We start from the raw sequence: 22,043 nt of genomic DNA on the forward strand, positions 1-22,043 counted from the left end.
TATGTATGTATGTATGTATGTATGTATGTATGTATGTATATATGTATGTATATATGTATGTATGTATGTATGTATGTATATATATTTTCAAAATCATCCACCCTCTTTATCGAGTAAACCCTAGATTGTATCCTGCTTGCTTATATTTTCAACTCATTCTAAAATTAATATGCCATTCTTTACGGATTCGTAACATTTATTCGAGATTAATATAACTATTTCAGAATTTCTAAGACTCGCTGACAGTCTAATGCTAATTTTCTAACTAGAGAAATAATGTTTGCAGTTTTTGGATTATGTAAAACATACCGTCGAGCTTGAGTTGTTTCTGCACTTCGTAATTTGCTCTTGTTCCTCTGATCTGACGGATGATGCTGAAAGCGTTCTCCTCTGCCTCCTCACAGTCCAATTTACGCAACCACTCAAACTTAAATCAACAAACATAGCCAACACATAGTTGGAAAGGAGAGCCAATGAACGCAAGGAAACAAAAATAAATTAACAAGTTGAAAAAAAACTTCAACTTTCAAATCTCAAAGAAAAAAGTATGTGGCCTCAAGGCTCTTTGAATTTCAGCAGCAATTTATGATTGACACAATATTTGTTAAAATTAAGCCAATTTGATAAAAACTGGATCAATAGGTTAATTTTTATTCCGTTTTTCATTGCCCTTTTGCTGTTCGATAGTGGAGTTTGCCTTCCTTTTAACAAAAGAAATGAACTGAACTTGAAAAGAAATCAAAAGTCAAACGAAAAGTAAATTTGGGCCTGAACAAATTTATAGACTTTTCCTACAAAAAAAAAACTAAAAAAATCATAACGACCTGGACAAGAATCTGAACTACATTACTTGCCTCTTTATAGCTAAATTTGAGAAAAAAGGATCAATAGATTAAAAATGAGGTTCAGAAAAAACATATGAACATTTGAGGTTCAGAAAAATCATATCATGTTTAACTCTTTGAAATTCAAGAACATTTTATGATTTTTATGACAAAAATTTCTGTTATTTTTTTATATCATTTGCTTTCTCGCAAGTGAAATGAGCAAATTGAATCAAATGAAAACAGGAAGCAAAATCAGAATGCTAAGAATCAAAATTTAGCATGCACAAATTTTAGCTTTTCCCACAAAACAAAACAAAAATAAATCGACCAATATAAATGTACTTCAATACGTCTTCACACGGTCATGAAATATATCACCTAAAAGTACATAAATTTTACGAATTTCGATGTTTGACCTTATTTTGACAGAAACTTACCAATTCGAAAAAAAAACTAAATAAATAGGTCAATTTTTTCAGCCGGGAAATCTTTAAATTAAAGTCCACTTTTGAAACTAAAAGACGTTTGATCACCAATTGCTTTTTGTTATCGTGGAGCAAATTTTACCTTCCATTGGCAAAAAATAGCAAAAAAAAAGAGGAAAAAGCTGAAATGAAAAATTGAGCGTGAACAAATTTTAAACTTTTTCCCAAAAACGAAAAAATACACGACCTTATTAAGTTTATTCATTTCAATCATTGACACTTAATAAATGAAAGCCATTGCGAAGCATCAATCAGTGCTGTGCAATAGAAAAAATGAATCTTTAGCAAAAATCAATCCCACTCTTTGGTCATTTCAGGCATCTGGTTTTCTCAGTTTCGATAAAGCGGGTAAATGTATTCTGAGATTAACAACACAGAGGTAATGATTCACTTCGTAAACCCAAACAAAAAACAGAAAAAAAGAGACCTAATAACGACAAAGAATGCAAGAAAAAATAAGACTACGGGCGTCGAACCCGCACCTCCGGACCAGAATTCACTCACTTCCCTTTACCACATAGCAATGGCATCTCGCATAAATTTAATTTCACGCATATTTATCTTAGATATCAGGCAGCAAAGAATAGGCGCTTTGATCAAGCGGGTGAAGTCAGATCATCTGCGGTGTAATTAACAAGAAAACTCTGCAGAAACGGCAAGGAAACCGAAAGGACTGACTTTTTTTTTGTAAAACTTCAATTTTCCATTTTCAAAGAAAGAATGTGCCCTTGAAACTCTTTGAATTTTGCGATCAATTTATGATTGACACTCTTTTGATAAAATTAACCATATTTAAGAAAACTGGATCAATAGTAAAATTTTTATTCCTCTGGGAAATGCGAAAACTAAATTCCATTTTTGAAACTAGAAGTCGTTCACGATTTAAAAAAATCGCTAAGGGTTGAGGACACAAACCTGTGCTTTTTGTGGGTAATTTGAAACATGGATGCTGGCAGGCGGCGTCTCCCCTGGTGATGACATTTTAGGAAGCCGCTGCCACAGCTCCTCTGTGATAAAAGGCATGAAAGGAGCCAGAAGTTTCAATGATGTGTCCAAACACAAATAGAGAGCTGCTCTGCAACTGGTCGCTGTTTTGCTCTCACTTTCAGAGCTGGAGTCTGAACTTGATCTTAAAATAGGCTTAACGTGTTCCTGAAACATCCAAGCAGTACATTTAAGTCAGCCGAAATACAAATCTTTCAATTTTTGAGCTTTAATAGAAAACAAATCGCATTGAAGCTCTTGTAATTTCCAAAATCCTTTTAGATTGATCACATTCATTAACACGTGTTATCAAAAAACCGTTAACTGTTAATGTAAAGATTTTTTTTTACTCCGCTGCGAATTCTAAACACCAGCGAGACAACGGGAAACGTAGCTTTATAAAGGCAAAAACAAGGTGAAACGAGGAAAGAAGTTATTAAATACGCCTTCAAAAATGAAATTTTTAATGTGCCGGAATCGAACCTCCGACATGGAGATTGCTAGTCTCACTCTCTCACATCTGCTCCACGATCGCTAGAAAATTTACTGATACTAGCTACCAATCACATAGCCATTTCTGACAGTTGGAAAAGACAACAATGAACGCTAAGAAAGAGAAAAAAATTGACTTGAATTTTGAAAAAACTTCGCGTTTCGAATTTTAAAGCAAAAATATATGCCCTTAAAGCTCTATGAATTCCAAAAACAATTTATGATTGGTGATTTTTTGATAAAATTCCCAACTTGAAAAAGTTGAATCAATAGGTAAAACTTTTATTTCGCTAGGAAATCTGATAATTAAATTCCATTTTCGAAAATCGAAGTCGATCACGTTTTTCGTGATTTAACATTTTTGCTGTTTGGTAGTGGAGTCTGCCTTCTTTTTAACACAGGAAATAAAGTGAACTTAGAAAAATTCAAACCGCGAAAAATACGTTCAGTACTCTTAAAAAAAGGAGCACTTATCTCAGAAGCACTTATCTCAGATTTGGCATATAATTATATAGAACAGTCAAAAAGCCCTTTTTCAGGAAAAGGAGCTTTCTTTCTACCCAAATTAGGGCGTAGCCGCAATGAATTTTCTTTCGATTGAACCCCTAGTCTCAAATTTGTGAGCTTAGTTTTTGAGAAAATAAAAAAATCAAAACAAATAAGTCAAACAATCTCCCCACTGATATTTTCGTAGGCTGTAGAATGCTAAGGCCGAAGGTAAGGTTAAAAAAGAGACCAGTGGAAAACGCATTTGTTTAGAAGGTTGTTCTGTGGGTTCTAATTGTTGTTACGACCATTTGAAAAAGGGGAGGAATTTTGTATTCGGGTATATTTTACTTTTTTTTTGTGTTCCGACCATTATAATGGGGAGGAAGTTTGTATTCGCGTGTTTTAATTTTTTTGTTTTCCACCTAAAATCAGGTACCACAAATAACCATCCGACAGGGTCGAGTGATATATCATATTAAAACCCTTCTAGTCATGATTCCAACATGAAAAAATTTCAAAAAACACTTCTTGGTGTAATGAAAAACCGGTTTTGCAATGTTTGATTTTTCGTATACTTTCCTGTAACGATCCTGTAACGTTTATTACATGTCAAAATTAGAAATTTAGTCTAACAAACTTGTTTTGGAAGCTTCATTTAGGTGTTCTCTGGCAAAAAAACACCCTTAAAATGCAAATAAGATTTTCGCAATTTTTTCAGATTATTTTTTAAGACCATTGGATTCGTTTATGCCTAATTCACTAAATTTATACTTATGTTTGTATGATTATTATTTGAAAAATCAGCGTTTCGGTGTTTCTTCCATAAGAATAGATCCCAAATCCAATAGGCATAGCCAAAAGACAATTAAAAAATTAAACACAGGCGAAGTTACACCGATAACGGTACTGCGAAAAAAAACGCTACTGATGACCGATTAAGCTACTGGGAAAAACTGAAGAGTAAAACTTTGAGTCTACAAAATTCTTAAGTGACAAATGCCAATTATGACGCATTAGCAGTACGAGTCAAAAAAGAAATTTACCCACTGACATGCATCAATTTATAGAGCGGACATATTTTAGCTAGAACACGAAAAAGTTCATTAAAAACATCCGACCCTGCGCAGGTTCGAACCCTCTTTTTATGTTGCGGATCCCCTTCCCTACCTCTACGCTACAGATCCATGATACCTTAAAGCCAAAGTGCTATTTGTAATTATCTGTGTTAATATCCTTAGCATTGGCTGTACTTAACAGCAGGTTATTGATCAAAATGAACACATTTTGTCGCGACAATATTTGCGTCGCAGCAATAAATGCGACTTCGGTCGAAAAAAAAGAGTTCATACTATAACACAAGCTTTGCTTGCGTAATGAACGCAAGGAAAGGGAAAACAATTTGACTTGTTTTAGAAGAAAAAAAAACGTTCGACTTTCAAATATATATTCGAGACGTTCATCGACTCTTGAAAGATGGTTTAGTTTTATACTACAAGGAGATTGCAATGTATAGCTGGGGTGTGAAAGATGCTTACCAAGTACTTGTCGCAGAGTTCGTAGAGGAAGAACTGGTATGCTCCAGTGGTGGCTGTGGGGAACATGTAGGTGGACAGACCCAGATTGCACTGCTCAACTGCAAAGCACAGTCTGCTCACGATCCACTCAGTCAGTCCATCACCACCACACAACGCCAACTACAAACAGACACAAACAAAACTACTCATTTAGTCATGCTCACTAGAGAAAGGTCAACTGTAACCCTTTTCACTCAAGACTTGCTAAACAGCTTGGTTAATATTCGTAGAAACTCTATTCACTCCTTTTCACCCCTAAGATATGCAAAACATTTTGGTCAATCTAATAACTTTTTCCAAGAGACTAAGATCAGATGAAACGCTGTTTAATTTAGACCCCTTATCCCTTTAATTAAGACCTGACTAACCTTTTGGTTAATTTTATTGGATGCAAACCAAATAGGCCAACATATCTTCCATTTGGCAAAAAAAAAAACGAAAAACGTAAAATTCATGTCTTGAACTTCGTTGCATTGATCAAAAAATTGATCGACTTGCCTCGACAAGGGATTCAAAAGTGGGAGGTGGTTTGAACATGAGCCCATCCGTGTCCTTGAGTAGCTCCACGGCCAACTTAGTCGCATTCCATATTTTGTTGCAGAAGAACCTGTAGCCTTGCACTCTCAACACGTCCAGGTTCACATCTCTGCCTTGTGCAGTGTAGGCACACAGGGCGAACCGCAGAGCATCTGTGCCACACTCGGGGATCCCATTCGGGAAGTCTTTTCTCTGTTAGAACAAAACAGAAACATCATGCCAACATAATTGAGTTGTAAATAGTGAGTTAACTTACGGTCGACGTTTTAGCTCATTTTCCTTTTCCTCCCCGCTCAGTTGAATATGATAAAATTTGCCAAATTTTATCATATCCAACTTAGCGGGGAGGAAAAGGAAGAAGAGCCAAAACCTCGATCGCAAGTGGACTCACCAAGCGATATTCAACTAAGGTATGCCAGACATTTTTTTAATTTATACTTAGCCTTCTATAGTCGTAACCCCAAAGGTACGAGTTGACAAAACATAGTCTGGAGTCGCAAAAAAACAGCTTCGCTGAATAAAATAACACAGTATCAGAATAACACAGCTTGGTCTGAAATTTGGGGAGATAATTTAAATGGACTATCCTTGACAGGACTGTTAAGTCCTACTGATAGCTCCTCTGCGATTCGCAGGAACCAGATTATTATAGGCGAAATCACGTTTTAGAATGAACAGTTGGAAAAGTTACAAAGTTAACAAAATAAAAATTGCCAGAAAACGAAAACTTTTGACCAATCTAATGAGTTAAATTCCCAGTAGCATTTCAGCAGCAATTTTCGGAAATCCATGAACCAACCAAAACTCTGAGCACGATAAATAAACCTTCACTTTTTTGAATGAATTCTTCAATTTAATATTGTGGCTCTTTTAAAAAAAGGTGAAGTGGAAAAGGCGACAGACCTGTCCCTCTTCGGCTCTTTTCAGCTCACTGGAGTCCAGGTTGCTGTTCAGTTTCAACTGTTGCTGCAGCTGAGCCAGACTTATGCCACTGATGACATCCAGAGGATCCACCACATTGCCAAATGACTTGCTGATCTTCCTTCCATGCGCGTCCCTCACAAGAGCGTGGAAGAACACCTGAATAACAACAGGTTTCCAGCTACTACTCAAAGCCAATTAACTAGAACATCCTAATCAACTGAACTGAAATATTTGTTATTTATTACGTTTTATAATCAAAATTCCAATACTTTGCTGTCTCAATGGTAATGAATACACGTTAAAAAGTTTCCAGGATCAAAATCATTGAGGGTCATCCAAAAATTATTCGAGATTTGATTGCAAGCCAACTGTGTAAAAAGTAGCATCATGGCAATCAGTTTTAGAGCTCTTTTTGTATTTGATGATTAAATGTACCTCGTCGCAACCAGGTTATAGTGTACCTCTGTCACTTTTCTACAGCACAGAGCAGTGTTTACACATATTTTCATGGTTTGATTAAGTTGTCTATTTGAAACAAAACTAGGACTCTTGACCGCAAAAAATCTTCGCTTCAGAAAAAAACAGACGCTGGAGTGTGGCGCAAAAGTAGACAGTGTACCTCTTTGAAGGGTACATCTCCCATGAGTTTCTGTCCCATGAACACCATCCTGGCCACCCAGAAGAACATGATGTCATTGCCAGTCTCCAGCAGAGCGCCAGGGTAGAACCTCCTCAACTCCTCACTCTCATCCGGCCAGCCCAACACTGAGAAGGGAAAGAGACCGGAGGAAAACCACGTGTCCAGCACGTCCTCATCTGGAAGAAAAAAAACTAATTAATGCTTCCTTAGAGTCGTATAACCATATGGTAATCCAGTCATAACATTAAGTTGTATGTTTGTTGTGTTTGTGATAAATATAGATGCAGTCAGGGGCGGATTTAGGAGGGGGGGGGGGGGCGGACGCCTCTCCACCCTCAGGGATTCGACCCCCTGCCGACCCAAAGGGTCCCCCCTTTGTACTATTTTGAGATATCCATATTTGGTGACGGAACATAAAATTTTTCTAAAGGCGCCAATATATACATACTTTAAGGGGGGAGCGCGCGCCAAAAAAAAACGCATTTTTTTGGTCAAAATTTTCTAAAAAGTGCCTAAAAACAATCTTTTGGCCTGTTTTTCAAAATTTTGCCTGCGAAAATTTCGAAATTTTTGAAAATCCGCCCCCCTCGAGAAAATCCTAGATCCGCCCCTGGATGCAGTGGTTAAATGAAATCAGAGAAAATTCTTTCGCTTTTTTTCTTTCTTTATTAATACAAATCCCACGTCTAGGAAATAAAAAACCCAATCAACAGACGGTTCTGAAATTCAAATTAACAGTTTTGAGCTTCAACTTTCGAATTTCAAGGTAATAATGTATGATATCACATTAGCGCTCTTTCAGTTTCAAGAATCTTTCATCTTCGTTCATTAGCACTTAAACACAAACACGAGGGAACATAATGATAATACTAGATTAAAAAATGTTGTATAGCGAAAAGAGAAATAGTTTCATGGCCATTCATTTGGCGCCTTTTGTAAGACTCGCGTGACGGGAGCGAATTGGTAAGACAAAAAAGATTTTTAGACATTTTTAGGCTCCCAGACGAATAAAATTAAGCTGCAAACTAGCTATTTGGTACTATACTTTGTTACCTTGTCTCAGTTCGATCTCGGATGCTTCGACTCCAAATTTCTTACAAGCCTTCTCGACTGCTCGCTCTTTCGACCGAGCACTGATCCATCTCTCTGGGTCATCTTTGGCCTAAGTTATGAATTATAGAAAATAAAACAATCATGGACAGAACACTAAACATTTTGAAAGTGAAAGGATTGCGTAATTACTATTTAGTAACAAAATAAATTCGCAAATTTTGATGTAATACAATTTTTTTTAAAGAAATTTAAAAAAAAAACGATTCTAGAATCAACTTTAATTCGCATAAAATGAAATTGAACAAGAACTTTTTTTCGTTAAAATTGAGTTACTTTTTATTAAATATGGACTTTTAACAGACAAAGTCCGGCTAATTCATCAATTATGTGGACTTACGTGTTTATCCAACGACTGCGGCATCTTGGCCGGATCCACAAAGCTAACATAATAGGCGGGAATTTGATGGCCCCACCAGAGCTGTCTCGAAATACACCAGGGTCTGATTCTCTCCAGCCACGAGTTCCACTGCTTAGTGGAGGCTGCAGGATACAGTTTGATAGCACCATCTTCCACAGCTTTGATCGCATCTTTGGCCATCTGGTCACAATCCACGTACCTAAATAGAGAAAACGAATTTTTCAGAATTTTTTTTCGAGTTTCTGAAATATTTATTGCCAAGATTGATCTAAAAACATAGTCAACTGAAAGTTCGAATAGAGTAATGAACGCAAGGAAACTGAAAACAAAAAACCGACTTGTTTTTTCAAAAATCTTCAACTTTTGAATTTCGAAGAAAAAATAGATGGTCTTGAAGCTTTTTGAATTTGTAGAACAATTTATGATGGATACTTTTTTGCTAAAATTATCCCAATTCGAGAAAACTGCAGCAATAGGTATAACTTTTATTCGCTGGGAAATCTGATAATTAATTTCCATTTTCGAAATTAGAAGTCGATCACGTTTTTCGTGAACTTTGCTATTTTGCAGCTCGATAGTGGATTTTGCCTTCCTTTTAACAATAGAAAAGCACTTAAAAAACCACAAGTCAAACAGCGAAAAATCAAAATTGAGCGTAAGCAAATTTCAAGACTTTCCTGAAAAAAAACAAAAAAAATTACGTTCATTACTCTTAAAAATTCATTATTCTTTAAAATAACTAATTTTCTGGAGTGAAACTAAGTTTTTAGGTGAAACTAAGTTTTAAAAATGTGAATGAATTCCAAAAAACTGAAAAAACAAATGATTATTTTTGTACATTTATGATTCTGCAGCTTCCCATAATATGGAATTGCAATAAAAGACTTGCAAAACAAACATAATGATTGAGACTATAAGGTTTCCACTTCACGGCTATATAAAAAGTAGCTAAAACATGGAACAGACCGAATTAATTTGAAAAAGAGCAATTTCCTTACTTTAAACCAATTTAAAACGAAAATTTTAATTTTTCAGCAACTTTCAGACATACTTTGTGTTTGAAAAAATAGATTTGCCAGCAGTTTTCATCTGAAATAGGTCATTAATTAATTTTGTCTGTTCCAACTTTTGCAACACTCTCTTACAATGAAAACGTACCACTGTGGTTTTAAAAGAGGTTCCACAATATCCTTGGATCGTGAACAAACTGGCACCACCATCGGATTGTCTGAGACTCCCTTGAACAATCCCAGTGCCTCGAGGTCTTTGGCGATCACTTTGCGAGCAACAAAGCGCTTCATACCCTGAAAGAAACGATGAATGTTCCACAAACTTCATCAAACTTCCATTGACAAGAGCTATATAGTTAATTCAACGGAAGATACGCAAATTGTTTTCTTGATTTTCCATTTAACTGGAAATGCAGGGACACCGAAATCTAAAAACACTTCAATTTCTGTCGCAGTTTTTTTTCTTAAAAGATGTGTTTTTATCACCTTTATTTTTTCAGAGGCAGAATCTAGAGTTTTTTTATCTTTATTAAATTCAGACCAAATCATTTCCAGGAATTTTACTCTGTAGTAGAGAGACAGAAAAAGGATGTTAACATCCAATATGTCAAACATCCAAATTAACATAATTACGTAAAAATATGAAAACGTCTGATCTTTGGCCTTTCAATGCTGTTTGTCGGATGTTTTCAACAATTTTTGTTTTCAGATGTCTGCACGGTTCATCGAAAAATGAGGGTCACTAAATCCACTTACATTATACTTGCACTGTATCTGTCGTTCGTTCTCATCCACAAGACTGATGTTGCCCTCCTCGTCCATCATCTGGAAGAAGGGCAGTTTGTGCTTCCTCCCAACTGTGAAGTCGTTGTGGTCGTGCGCCGGCGTGATCTTCACCGCACCTGTCCCGAACGACATGTCCACGAAGTCGTCCACTATGATCGGCATTTTGTCCCCTCGGATCGGGTGGCGCACAAACTTCCCGTGCATTGACTGAAATAATCAATCATTACATACTCTATAATTAGTTGCTCTATAATTAATTTATTATGAGACTGGTGAAGAACTCGGTTGCTTTTTTACAGAATTTTTTCAACGCAAAATCAGGTACCATAAAATATCCTCAGAATGAGTCGAGCAAAATATTATATCCAAGTACCTTCAGTGGTGATTCGAACGACAAAAATCACCAAGTTTTTTTCAGTGTCGAGAAAACTCGGTTTTCTGCTTTTTAGTCAAATTTCGAGCAAAACTGTCTTACTGCACCAACTTGCCATTTAATATAAGGAAGTGATCAATCCCTTGTTGTCTCAACTTTAGAAGAAAGTAACGGAATTTTTGTGCTCGATTTGATATTTTCTTCTGACAATTTCGACACTTCAAATACCCATTTGTTTTTATATACTCATTTGTGACGGAACATTTAATATAAACTGAAAGCTGTTGTTGTCCTGAATGTAGAAAAAAATGGTCTGAGTAGCTTCTTGTTATGTAATAATAGGACAAAATAGTTTTTCTCACTTCATTTTGCAACAAATTTTGGGCCGGATTAAATCGCCACTTACACATTAATCGAACGTAAATATGTTGGGCATTTTCTATCCAAAATTGGCAAAGTTAGCATAATTCAAAATGAAAAAATAAATCATATACCTAAGGGGCAGTCGGATGAATCAGGGTTTTTTTTCTGATACGAACAGTCTTGCTTGACATCGGAATTAAAATTGTGCTTTCTCCCATTATATTATCGGATCTCACCCCCAGTCCCGTATTTATTTGGAAGGACCATACAAAATATTTCGGTCGATCTATATTGTGATACCTGGTTCCCTAAAACGTAGTCCTCAAAAAATGGGCCTCAAAATTTTCGGAATTGGCGTGGCGTGCATTTGCTTCCATACGTTTATAAAGTTTACGCGAAACTCTGACTCTGGCCGATCGCTCATAGCTGCTTTTTCCAGGGACCCGACGGTCAAATGTTCTTTTTCATAAAACTTAAGTATGCTATTATCAGGAAGCGGAGCAAAAAGCAAAATGGCCTACAAGCAGAACGAACCCAAGAGCAGAAAGACAGAAAAAAATTAGCTTTCATAATTGGGAAAACAAGTATTAGAACTGTCAATTTTACCAGAAACGAATAGATTTTGCATAAATTAAGTATTTTGATCAAAATTTAAAAAAAAAAAAATTACTCAATTAATTTATCACTTATTAATATTCTCGGTAATATCGACGATTCCAATAATTGTTTTCATCGATTAGCCCGTATAATTAAATAATTGTCTGTTTTTCTGTTCTTAGACTTGCTCTGCTTTTAGACCATTCTGCTTATTGCTCCACGTCTGTATACTAGCATGCTGCGTCTCTATAATAGCCTGCTTAAGATTCATGGAAATAAATATTTGCAGAGTAGGAGTGAAATTTGAAAAAAAAACCTGCGGGTCTTTTACTTATTCCGCCCAAAAATCAATATTTCAACATCTTGAACTGAAACTGTTTTACTTCATCCTGATTAGCTAGATTTAGCCAATCAATTTCACCATTATCTCAAAATGTTTCGTTCACAACTTTAGGTCGACTTAGAAATCAGCCAAAAATAGATTATTTGGTACACTATTTAATTTTTTTTCAAATAAACTACAGTTTATCTAGACCAGAAAACAGCTCCAGGAAAAAAAACGACCACCTTCACATCTGCTCAAAATTGGCCTTGCTAGAAATATAGTGAACGCATTGTATTAACCAATCCAATCAGTGTTTTGTTCCCTGCATTTATGTATTGAATTTTCAACTACTTAGTCTATTTTTTCATGGTACATTTTTTCAAGAAATTCTAGAAATCAGGGGCGGATCTAGAATTTTCTTGAGAGGGGGGGGGGGGAGGGGACGGATTTTCAAAAAATGTTTTTTTTCGACCTTTTTTTAGGTCGACAAATTTATTTTCTGAGCTCTCCTAAATCACTATAGAGCCCCCGCTCTGAACAAATTTTCTGCGCCGCAGGCAAAAAATTGAAAAAACAGGCCAAAAAAGGCATGTTTAGGCACTATTTGTAAAATTTGGATCAAAAAATTGCATTTTATCGGCGCGCGCTCCCCTTCAAAAATTACTATATATTAGCGCCAAAGGCGCCTTCAGAAAATTTTAGGGTTTTTTGACGTAAATGGATGTCATAAAAAATGCCAAAGGGTGGCTCCTTTGGTTGGTGAGGTGGTCGAATCCCAGAGGGAGATTTGGGGGGGGGGGGGGGAGCGGGACAAGCAACAAACAGAATGTACGACCAGCCAGTTATCATTATGATTAGGCAGCAGCCATGCTTCGGTTCAAATCTGGGCTCTTTCCTGAAAACGCAAGTTGTCTCCCTGAAAGCGCAAATACGACGATGGTTTCCGCGCGCTTTTCGATAAAACTTCAAAAACACTCAAGTAAACAAATGCTCACACTGTTTCCGAATACTTTACGCACAAAAAATCTTACATTTACAAAAATCGAGCATTTTACATGCAGCGCATATCAAATTTAATTTAAATTCAACGCTGGGGTGGAGGCAGGGATGTAAAGAAATAACTTATTTTTTATATTATTTTCAATAAATATATTTATTTCACAGCTCTCAAAATACAATATATTTACTTTGGTCGGAAAATTATTTTATTTGGTGCCACTGCTAACTAGCGTTACTAAATTGGGTTGTTATGAAAGGTAGCAGCTTCTCATTTGTGGAAGACCCTCTCAATAGAGAGTATTCAAGACTCAATCCTATATGCCGCCCTACCTTTATGAAATACTTACAGCTTGCGACGAAAGAAGTTGAAAAAGTTATAACGGAAATACTTCCGAAAACTTTGGACTAAACAGCAGCAGAAAACTTGGAAACAAAAAGCCTGTTTGCCGAACTCACTAAAGTAGAATGGATAACGAAGAAACTACAAGAAACGTCTATCAACCTGTTTGACGTGCATACTTTGTTCGAAGATGTCATGGATCAGCACTCAGGTCTGGAACATTATGTCGGTAACACAGAATCCGTCATTCGGAATTGGTATTGTGAAAGCAATCCAAGGTATCACGCTGAGCGAAAACGAGAATGAAGCTTTGATGGTTTTCAAGACAGTTGGTCAGAGCGGTCAAAGAACAATTGAAAGTTCTGCCGAGTACGCAGAATCAATTCTAGCAGCAAAGCGTCAAAAATAGTGTTTTCAGCTATAGTAGATACGAGGGACTTCCTATGTTTGCGAACGGCTATTCACCAGGGCTAAGCTGGTTTTCAACGACTACAGAAAGAAGCTTGACCCTGTTAACCTCGAAAGCCAGATTTTTTTGTTCGCAAATAAAGAACTATGGGATGTTCAATTGATAAACAAACTTATGTCACTAAGTTTTTCATGAACTAAAATTATTCTTGAAACAATTTTTTTTTTGCTCGAAAGAAAATACTTTAAAATAATTGCAATTATTTTAATTATTTTCGAAGTTCGAAAAAAAAAATTATTTATTTTCGACCGACAATAGTATTGTTATTTATTTTTTACACCCCTGGGTGGAGGATCTTAACCTGGTCTATTTGGGGGGAGGGGGGATGTTAAACTTGATCCAAAAAATCTTCAGGGACCCATCTAGGTCCAAACCAAATTACATCATATTATTTCTGGTGAAATTCCAGGACTTTTCCGGTACAACTATGATTAATTGGGTCCCTGAAAAAAGCAAGTATGAAAGACGGGTCCCGCAATTTTTGAGAAACCACAAGCAAATAAATTCTAACCCTGTTTACTAACATTTCAGAAGCACAAAAATTAACGGCTCTTATTTGGTCTTCATACTCAGCCTTGTAAAACCACTCGTTACACCATGAAATCAATGCTTATGTGAGGTGGGGGGAAGGCAAAAGAGCCAAAACTTCTACTGCTTTTTTGCCAACAAATTTTACTTCGCATTGTTCGATTGGGGTTACAAAAATTGACACGCAGGCTCTTTTACAGTTCCCCCTTCAAAATACCGAGTTTCATGTTTGTTTTACGTGTTATTACGGCAAATTGCGTGATGTTACGCTGTAAAGTATGAATAACAAATCTGTTCACAGTTGTCGATTTGTTCACCACACCAAATTTCATTGCTTTATGACAAGGTTAAATAAGCTTTTCAAAATTGAATTTGAAGAGGGGGATTGGAAAAGAGCCAAAAATCTTGCGCCCGCCAGTGGTCGTGAACCTTCAAATTAATAGTTGCGAACACTTTACGAAGTGAGATGGAAAAATTCGTGTATTTTGTAGGCAATATTGGGTGCTCTAAAAAACTGTCCAGATGGTAACGAATAATAAATCATAATGAAGCTTTTGAAGATACAGGGTTTTTTCTCCAAAAAAAGCAAATTGTTTAAAAATTGTTTTTAAATAAAAAGTGGGTATTTTATATAGTAAAAACGACCTTTTTTGTCTATCAAACAAAAATAAATTAACTTATACAATATTTGGGAGATTATACCCTTCTTGAAGTTTGTTGGGCTACGTAAGGGGCTCACTTTGATATAATTCGACTGATTTCGACAGGGTATTTTCGGTGTAATTTTTGATTAACTAAGAAAAGCCAAAATGACCCATTTTTGGGGTAAAATTTCGGGCCCGATTTTCGCAAAACAAATTACACCATAATAATTCTGCTAAAATTTTAAGCAAGTTTTGTCTTCATAAGTTTTCACCTAAACTAAACCCAATTTGAGAAAAACGGGTTTTAAATTTCAAGTTTAACGCGTTTTGTCCGGTTAATTTAAATCAGCACTGTATAAAATGCGAAATGCATGCGGGACCTGTCTATTATGGGTGCCGGACATTAAGCCGACGGTACTTCAAGCCGAATTGTAAAATTAGGGACTTCAAGTCGAATAATTCCTTATAATGTCGTGAAATATGAGCAATTTGAAAACTTTTTTGAAGAATTTCTGAATTTCATGATCTTTCTTCACTATTTATTGGCGCTTGCATATAATTTAAGCCTCCAAATGATGTTCCGAAAAGTAAAACATGGTTGAAGTCATTTTTCATGTTTATAATTTATGCATTTCAAAAACCGGCTGATGTTATTAACGGATGCGAATCACAAGTGGCATTGTCATGAATAACGCTTATTATGGACTAAACTTGCCAAAATTTTAGAAAAGCAACATTTTGCAGATGATTAAATAGCGTTTTGGGGTGCTTGTAAAGTTTTAATTTCGGCTTGAAGTCCCGTCGGAGGGACCACTCTATCATAGTAGTACCTAGCAGGCATGTAGACTTATTAGGTTATGGCAGGCATATTAGTCTTAATAATTACCCTGTAAAAGCCTCGTCACACCATAAAATTGATGCTTTGGGGGGGGGGGGGGGTACGGGTCTAGGACAACAAGCCGACGGGACTTCAAGCCGAAGGGACTTCAAGCCGAAATGAAAACTTTACAAGCACCCAAAACGCTATTTTATCATCTGCAAAATGTTGCTTTTCTGAAATTTTGACAAGTTTAGTCCATAATAAGCGTTATTCATGACAATGCCACTTGTGATTCGCATCCGTTAATAACATCAGCCGGTTTTTGAAATGCATAAATTATAAACATGAAAAATGCCTTCAACCATGTTTTACTTTTCAACTTTCCGGAACATCATTTGGAAGCTTAAATTATTTGCAAACGCCAATAACTAGTGAAGAAAGATCATGAAATTCAGAAATTCTTCAAAAAAGTTATCAAATTGTTCATATTTCACGACTTTATAAGGAATTATTCGGCTTGAAGTCCCTAATTTTACAATTCGGCTTGAAGTCCCGTCGGCTTGATGTCCGGCACCCGTGGGGGACATCCAATTGCCAATTCGAACCATTTCATGTTGATCGCATATTTAAGAAAAACGGGTTTAGTTTACATATGTTCTTCATTCGTTTTGAGCGGATAATTCGGAGTGCTGTGATAAAGACTCTGCTAGAAGTCAGTGCACACATATTGCATGGTTTATATTATAACGATAATCTGTCCAAATCGTGGGACAGTGGTCTAGTGGTATGATTCACGCTTCGGGTGCGTGAGGTCCGGGGTTCGATTCCCCGCTGTCCCCAGCAGATTTTTCTCAAAATATAATTTGACTTTTTTTATACATATATTTACTCTTTGTGACGTACTGGCAAATTGAATGACACATTACAGAGGTGCGATTGTGTGGTCCCACAGCCCACATACATCTGACTAATAACAATAACGAATTACTGTAATCGTAATCATTATTTATTATAAAACCATAATTTTCTGAGCTTCAAAGAGCTAATCTAACCGACCCGAAACCGTTTATTTGATCTTATAGCTCTTTTCTACTCCCCCTCCCAGTTTCTTGGGACCCCTCAATTGTAACTGTATTGTCATATCTTTAATTGGATGTATTTAAATGGCGCTCATTTTTAAAATTTTTAATGGAAAAAGTCGAAAAAAGGAGAACTTTCAGTGCTTTTTATTACGTTTTCGTTCGATTCGATCTTCTGTTCTGTGTCGTTTCTTACCTTGTATCGCTCGTCATCGGGGTGTACTGCGACAGCCGAATCAGCGAGCATAGTCTCGATACGAGTGGTCGACACAATGATTGACTCGCCGCCTGAAATTCACCAACAAATCAAAGTTCGGGGCTCATGTGAACAATCTCTGGATCGGATCTTGTTAACTATCCCCCCCCATTGGGGGGGGGGGGGTAGTTAAAAGGTACAAAATTCGTATACGCTTAACTGTTCGATTCTTTCCAGGGTGGATTCGTTACAAAAAACCATAGGGGGGATAGTTAACAAGATCCCAATCTCCCCCTAAAAGACCAAGTGAGCAGTCTCCCCCGAAATTAAATGGCAAATTCAAACCGTAAGGCCTGCATGTATTTGTACCTTTTAACTACCCGAATTTTGTACCTTTTTGTAAGCATGGGGGGGGGGTAGTTAAAAGGTACAAAATTCGTATACGCTTAACTGTTCGATTCTTTCCAAGGTGGATTCGTTACAAAAAACCATAGGGGGGATAGTTAACAAGATCCCAATCTCCCCCTAAAAGACCAAGTGAGCAGTCTCCCCCGAAATTAAATGGCAAATTCAAACCGTAAGGCCTGCATGTACTATGCTCAAACCTGATTAGCTGAAACCTAATTCTTTTAACCAAGTGAAATCTCTCTCCCCTATATCAGTTTAGGGGGGAGATTGTTGCCTTGGTCCAAGTACGGTACAAGCATGATAGTTGGGTCCTAAAATATAGATGAGTCCCCGAAGAAATCTTGTTACGCTTAAATTCTTCGGAAATAGCCTTTGCAGGGATCTTGCAGTAAAAGCATGATAGTTGGTTTAAAAGTCTTTCATACTTGCTTTTTTCAGGGCCCCAACTATCATACTAGCGCCAATAATTTTAAGTCTTTCCCCTCTATGGTACCTTGTAACGAATTTGCCCCCTTATTAGGAAAAAATTGAACAGTTACGCATCTACAAATTTTGTACCTTGTACCGAAGTTCCTCCCCTTTTGCAAAAGGGTGAAAGCAGTAAACAATAGTAGTTGCTTTCTTGCGTTGTGGAGATTTTCATAGAGGGCTGGATCTATCTTTCATACTTGCTTTTACTAAGAACCCAACTATCATCTCGTACCCGTTCACATTTTTTTTTCAAATGGATATTCGGCCCGCAGAAAAGAGACGAGCAAGCTAAGTACAAAAAAACACTGAAAGCCGGTTACTGTGCAAGTAACACGCAACGTTCCGATCAAATTTTTTAGGAAAAAATTGTTTCACAGAAGTGTCGTTTTTTGTCCGTGCTGTGACAAATGATCTGACGATAATCGCCTGGAACTTAGGCATCTTCGACGGTCACAGTTTGTCAACAATTGACAAGAAAAACAAAAAAATCGAACAAAATTCCTAAGACGGCACTAAAAAATTTAGAACTGGGTAAAAGTAAAAATTCACGGCTTATCCTTCTACAGAAAGCCTGCTCGCTCAAAACTGAGCTGAAGCGCAAAAATGTTCAGCCAGTTTTTTTAGACACTGCGACATTATTTTAAAGTTTTTTTAATGTCGTTCGAATCAGTGCTGAAAAGGCTTCAATATGATACACCACTCCTACCATTCCGATGACTATTTGTTGTAAATGCTATTGCGTGGAAAACAAACTAAGCCTGCTCGCTCACTTTATTCGCTCGAAAGTAGACCAAAACTCAATCCCATTCCGATGATTATTTGTTCTACATGACTTTGCGTGGAAAAAAAATCTAATACACACCTGAATACAAAGTTCCTGCTCATTTTCATCAGTCGGAACAACAGCGTCTTTCTTTTCGCATAAACCAAACATAGGTGTTCCATTTTCAGAATCAAAAACTCAGTTACACAAAAGTAACTTTTCTTCAAAAAAAATGAGGTCTTTAGGTCAGTACTAGGTTGACGAAATTGATAAAACAGAATTTAGCTGTAAAAACTAAGATAAAAACGCAAAAGAGTCTTATGGACACGGAGCTCACTGCTTATCTTGAATCTGCAAATAGAACAATCGGACAAAGAGTTTCGATGTATTACCAAGCACAGCATGGCAAGCTAGCCGACAGAATCAGACGAAATCAACTCAACCGAAATTAACCACAAATTTCAAACTTGCAATTGGAACAAAAATTACCGAGAACACAAAAAACCAGCTCTGTGAAGTGCAATTAAAAAAAAATAGAAATAAGCCTCGATATGGAAAAAATAAGCCTCTGCGACCTACGGCGACCTTGAGTATATGAGTCTTACGCACTAACCACTCACGCTTAATTAATCACAAACACTAGCCTCAAATAAAGCAGAGAACAGATGCTATGAAATTTCCAAATCAGATCGTCATTATAGCAAAAAATGCCACCAAACAATTTACGAGTTGGAAAAAAAACGAAGGTTCATACTAAGACACAAACGCTCGCAAATGTAATGAAGCCGTAACTGAGCTAATAAATCCTCAGTAAACGCCGTTGGACCGAGAAAAAAGAGGATGTCAGACTAAATAGCGCTTTGATTTCATTTCGAGATACTCGCTTATTGTTCCGATTATTGAAAGCGTGGAGGAACTTTGTATTCGGATCTGTTTTAGATTTTTTGTTTTTCACGCAAAATCAGGTACCACAAAAAATTATCTGACTGGATTGAAAGATATATCATATGAAAGCCCTTACAGTCATGATTCGAACCAAATAAAAAAAATTTCTCAGTGTCGAGAACAAGCCGGTTTGAAATTTTTGATTTTTCGTCACATTTCGAGCGAATAGAGCGAGCGAGCAGGCTTATTTTATTTGCATAAAAGTTTGCAATAGCTAAATTTAAACAGTAAACTTAGTTATACTTGATTGATGGTAGTTTACTTTCAGTATTAGAGTGCCTTTTTGAAACTAAAATTTTCAAAAATTCAAAAAACGGCACAAAAATTTTCTAGTAATTTTTCTACTTGCTTATTTAATTATGTCTGTCGAATATACCTAATCCCTATTTTTTGATCAGCTCATTTTAGCACACCACGCCGAGAAAAAAAACGACAATAATTTGAAAAAAAATTTTCAGGCTTTGGTCGGAACATTATGTGCTACTTGCACAATAACCAACCATCCTTGTTATAAATTATGTGATTGACTTATAACTCATTTAATTATAAGTTAGATGTACGAATTATGAGACAAGTAACTACAGCTTAGCCAGAACAACTAACAACTGACAAGAACGAACTACCGCTGATAAAAACCCGTTTTTAAAATACTTGCTATCACTAGTTTAAAAGCCACGGGAAAGTCTACCAATTTCTTTCAAACAACGAGGATCAGTTCTGAACGCATGGTTACGATATTCTCAGCAGTTTTTTGGAGTTGAGAAAATCTAGCCAGGTCCAAAACAAAATTTTCTTGTTTTGGAAATTTTTTTTTTGTTAAAAACACTTAAATGTTTCAAATGTCCTTTTGCTAAACAAAATACAAAATGTAATCAATGGTCGCAAGGTTATTCGATAAAGGCAAACGAAGATCATTATTTGTTACTTGAATAATAAAAAAAACAACCCATCCCAGAAAAATAGCCAAAATGCTGCCGTTGAATGCGCATCGCTCAATTAGAGGCACAACAGAGGTTGTCCATGCACAGCTCAACAACCAAAATGATTGATTTTGCACCCATGGATAAAATTTAATGAACGCAGCCAACAGGCAGTTGCAAAAGAGTCCATGTACGCAAGAAAACAGAAAAAAAGCTGACTTGTTTGTTTGAAAAGAACTTCATCTTTCGAATTTCAAAAATAAACTATGATTGACATTTTTTTGAAAAAATTATCCTAAGGTGAGAAAACTGAATCAATAGATGAATATTTTACTCGGCTTGGAAATCCGAAAATTTGAAACAATTGAGAAATTAGAAGTCGATCACATTTTTCGTGACCTTTCAGGGTGGCCACAGTGAGGGAGAAATCGCACTCACTGACGGTACTGATACTCGCACTGATGAAAATAAACGCCAGGCAATCACATTTTTTCAAAACTAGAACAGTTTTTTTTGACTTTGTGACTCAACTTTTTTCATTGCCCCAATTTTTTTACTCAACTTTTTTGGCCCAACCAATTTCTTCTTCTCATACAACCTGAAGTAACCTGAAAATATTATACTATGTGAGCCTGCTCCGATTTTTGATTTTGAACGATTCAGTAAAGAAGCGCGATGAAAAAATAGAACTGGCACTGATATTCATTTGCTGGCACTGATATGGCACTGACAGATCACGCTTCGCACTGATTTGGCACTGACCGCCATGATACCGTGGCTACCATGCCTTTGCACTTTTGCTGTTAGATAGTGGAGTTTGCCTTTCTTTTGACAAAGGAAAGGTACTGAATTTAAAAAACATAGCCATTTTTTCGCGCGATTTCCTCTTTTGTAATTGGAGAGTAAATTTAGCTTTACATCAAATGAACTTGAATTAAACTCAAAAAACGCACATATACCTACGGGCTTTCATAAAAGCATTAATATGTATGAATGCATTTTCTATTATTAATAGAGCATTTTAAGACTTTGCCTAGTTCTAACTCTTAGACAAACCTTAAGAGCCAAAAAACAAGTTCGCTTAGAGCTACCTAAGTAATTTCAGAAGGTTAAAGCCGAGCTAGGTCAAACCACTGTCCTGCCGGTTAATTATACAATGAGAGCGTTTTTTAATATGTTGAGATGAATGGTTTGCACTCACTGTCCGTAGCTGAGTCTGATTCGGAATCAGAGACTACTGGGTATGCAAAGGAGGCGAGTACTCCGAACTCCACTTTGTCCTTGTATCCAGGCACCGGTAGTAGTGTCCGCCCAGCTAACTCTTTCTTATCAACCTAAAACAAAACGCTCTCTTTTTTTTAATGTCTACTTGATGACCGTAGAAAACTCATTAGATAACACAGACCATTATCGCAATTAGTTTTCTTAAAACTTATCTCCAATATCACAAACTTGCAAGTAATAAACACTGATCATCGTGAACCTCACGATTGCGAATTTATATATGACTGTACATCTTCTAATTACTAGCCACCACACAAAGTATGCATGCGATTATTTAAGTACCTGATACACAACTTTTAA

The 22,043-nt window shown here is 36.5% G+C and overlaps 2 protein-coding genes and 1 non-coding gene across 3 annotated transcripts in view; 1 reads left to right on the plus strand and 2 right to left on the minus strand.

Moving 5' to 3' along the window:
• The window catches only part of LOC134839262 (uncharacterized), a 354,799-nt gene that overhangs the window by 288,694 nt on the left and 44,062 nt on the right, over positions 1-22,043 (minus strand). The gene's annotated exons all lie outside the window — the stretch shown is intronic.
• The window catches only part of LOC134838927 (valine--tRNA ligase-like), a 35,021-nt gene that overhangs the window by 10,452 nt on the left and 2,526 nt on the right, over positions 1-22,043 (minus strand). The window contains exons 5-16 of the mRNA XM_063854255.1: positions 21,661-21,793; positions 16,953-17,044; positions 10,190-10,426; positions 9,582-9,727; positions 8,403-8,622; positions 8,006-8,114; positions 6,932-7,128; positions 6,292-6,468; positions 5,350-5,580; positions 4,813-4,971; positions 2,228-2,464; positions 310-427 (exon numbers count right to left, since the gene is read on the minus strand). Of these exons, the coding sequence (XP_063710325.1) occupies positions 310-427; positions 2,228-2,464; positions 4,813-4,971; positions 5,350-5,580; positions 6,292-6,468; positions 6,932-7,128; positions 8,006-8,114; positions 8,403-8,622; positions 9,582-9,727; positions 10,190-10,426; positions 16,953-17,044; positions 21,661-21,793 (2,056 nt within the window). The remainder of the gene's footprint in view (positions 1-309; positions 428-2,227; positions 2,465-4,812; positions 4,972-5,349; positions 5,581-6,291; positions 6,469-6,931; positions 7,129-8,005; positions 8,115-8,402; positions 8,623-9,581; positions 9,728-10,189; positions 10,427-16,952; positions 17,045-21,660; positions 21,794-22,043) is intronic.
• On the plus strand, positions 16,445-16,516 carry Trnap-cgg (transfer RNA proline (anticodon CGG)). The gene has a single exon. It is a non-coding gene; the product is annotated as a tRNA-Pro (tRNA).

This window comes from Symsagittifera roscoffensis, chromosome 2 (assembly GCF_963678635.1).
Source record: "Symsagittifera roscoffensis chromosome 2, txSymRosc1.1, whole genome shotgun sequence".
Lineage (NCBI taxonomy): Eukaryota > Metazoa > Xenacoelomorpha > Acoela > Convolutidae > Symsagittifera > Symsagittifera roscoffensis.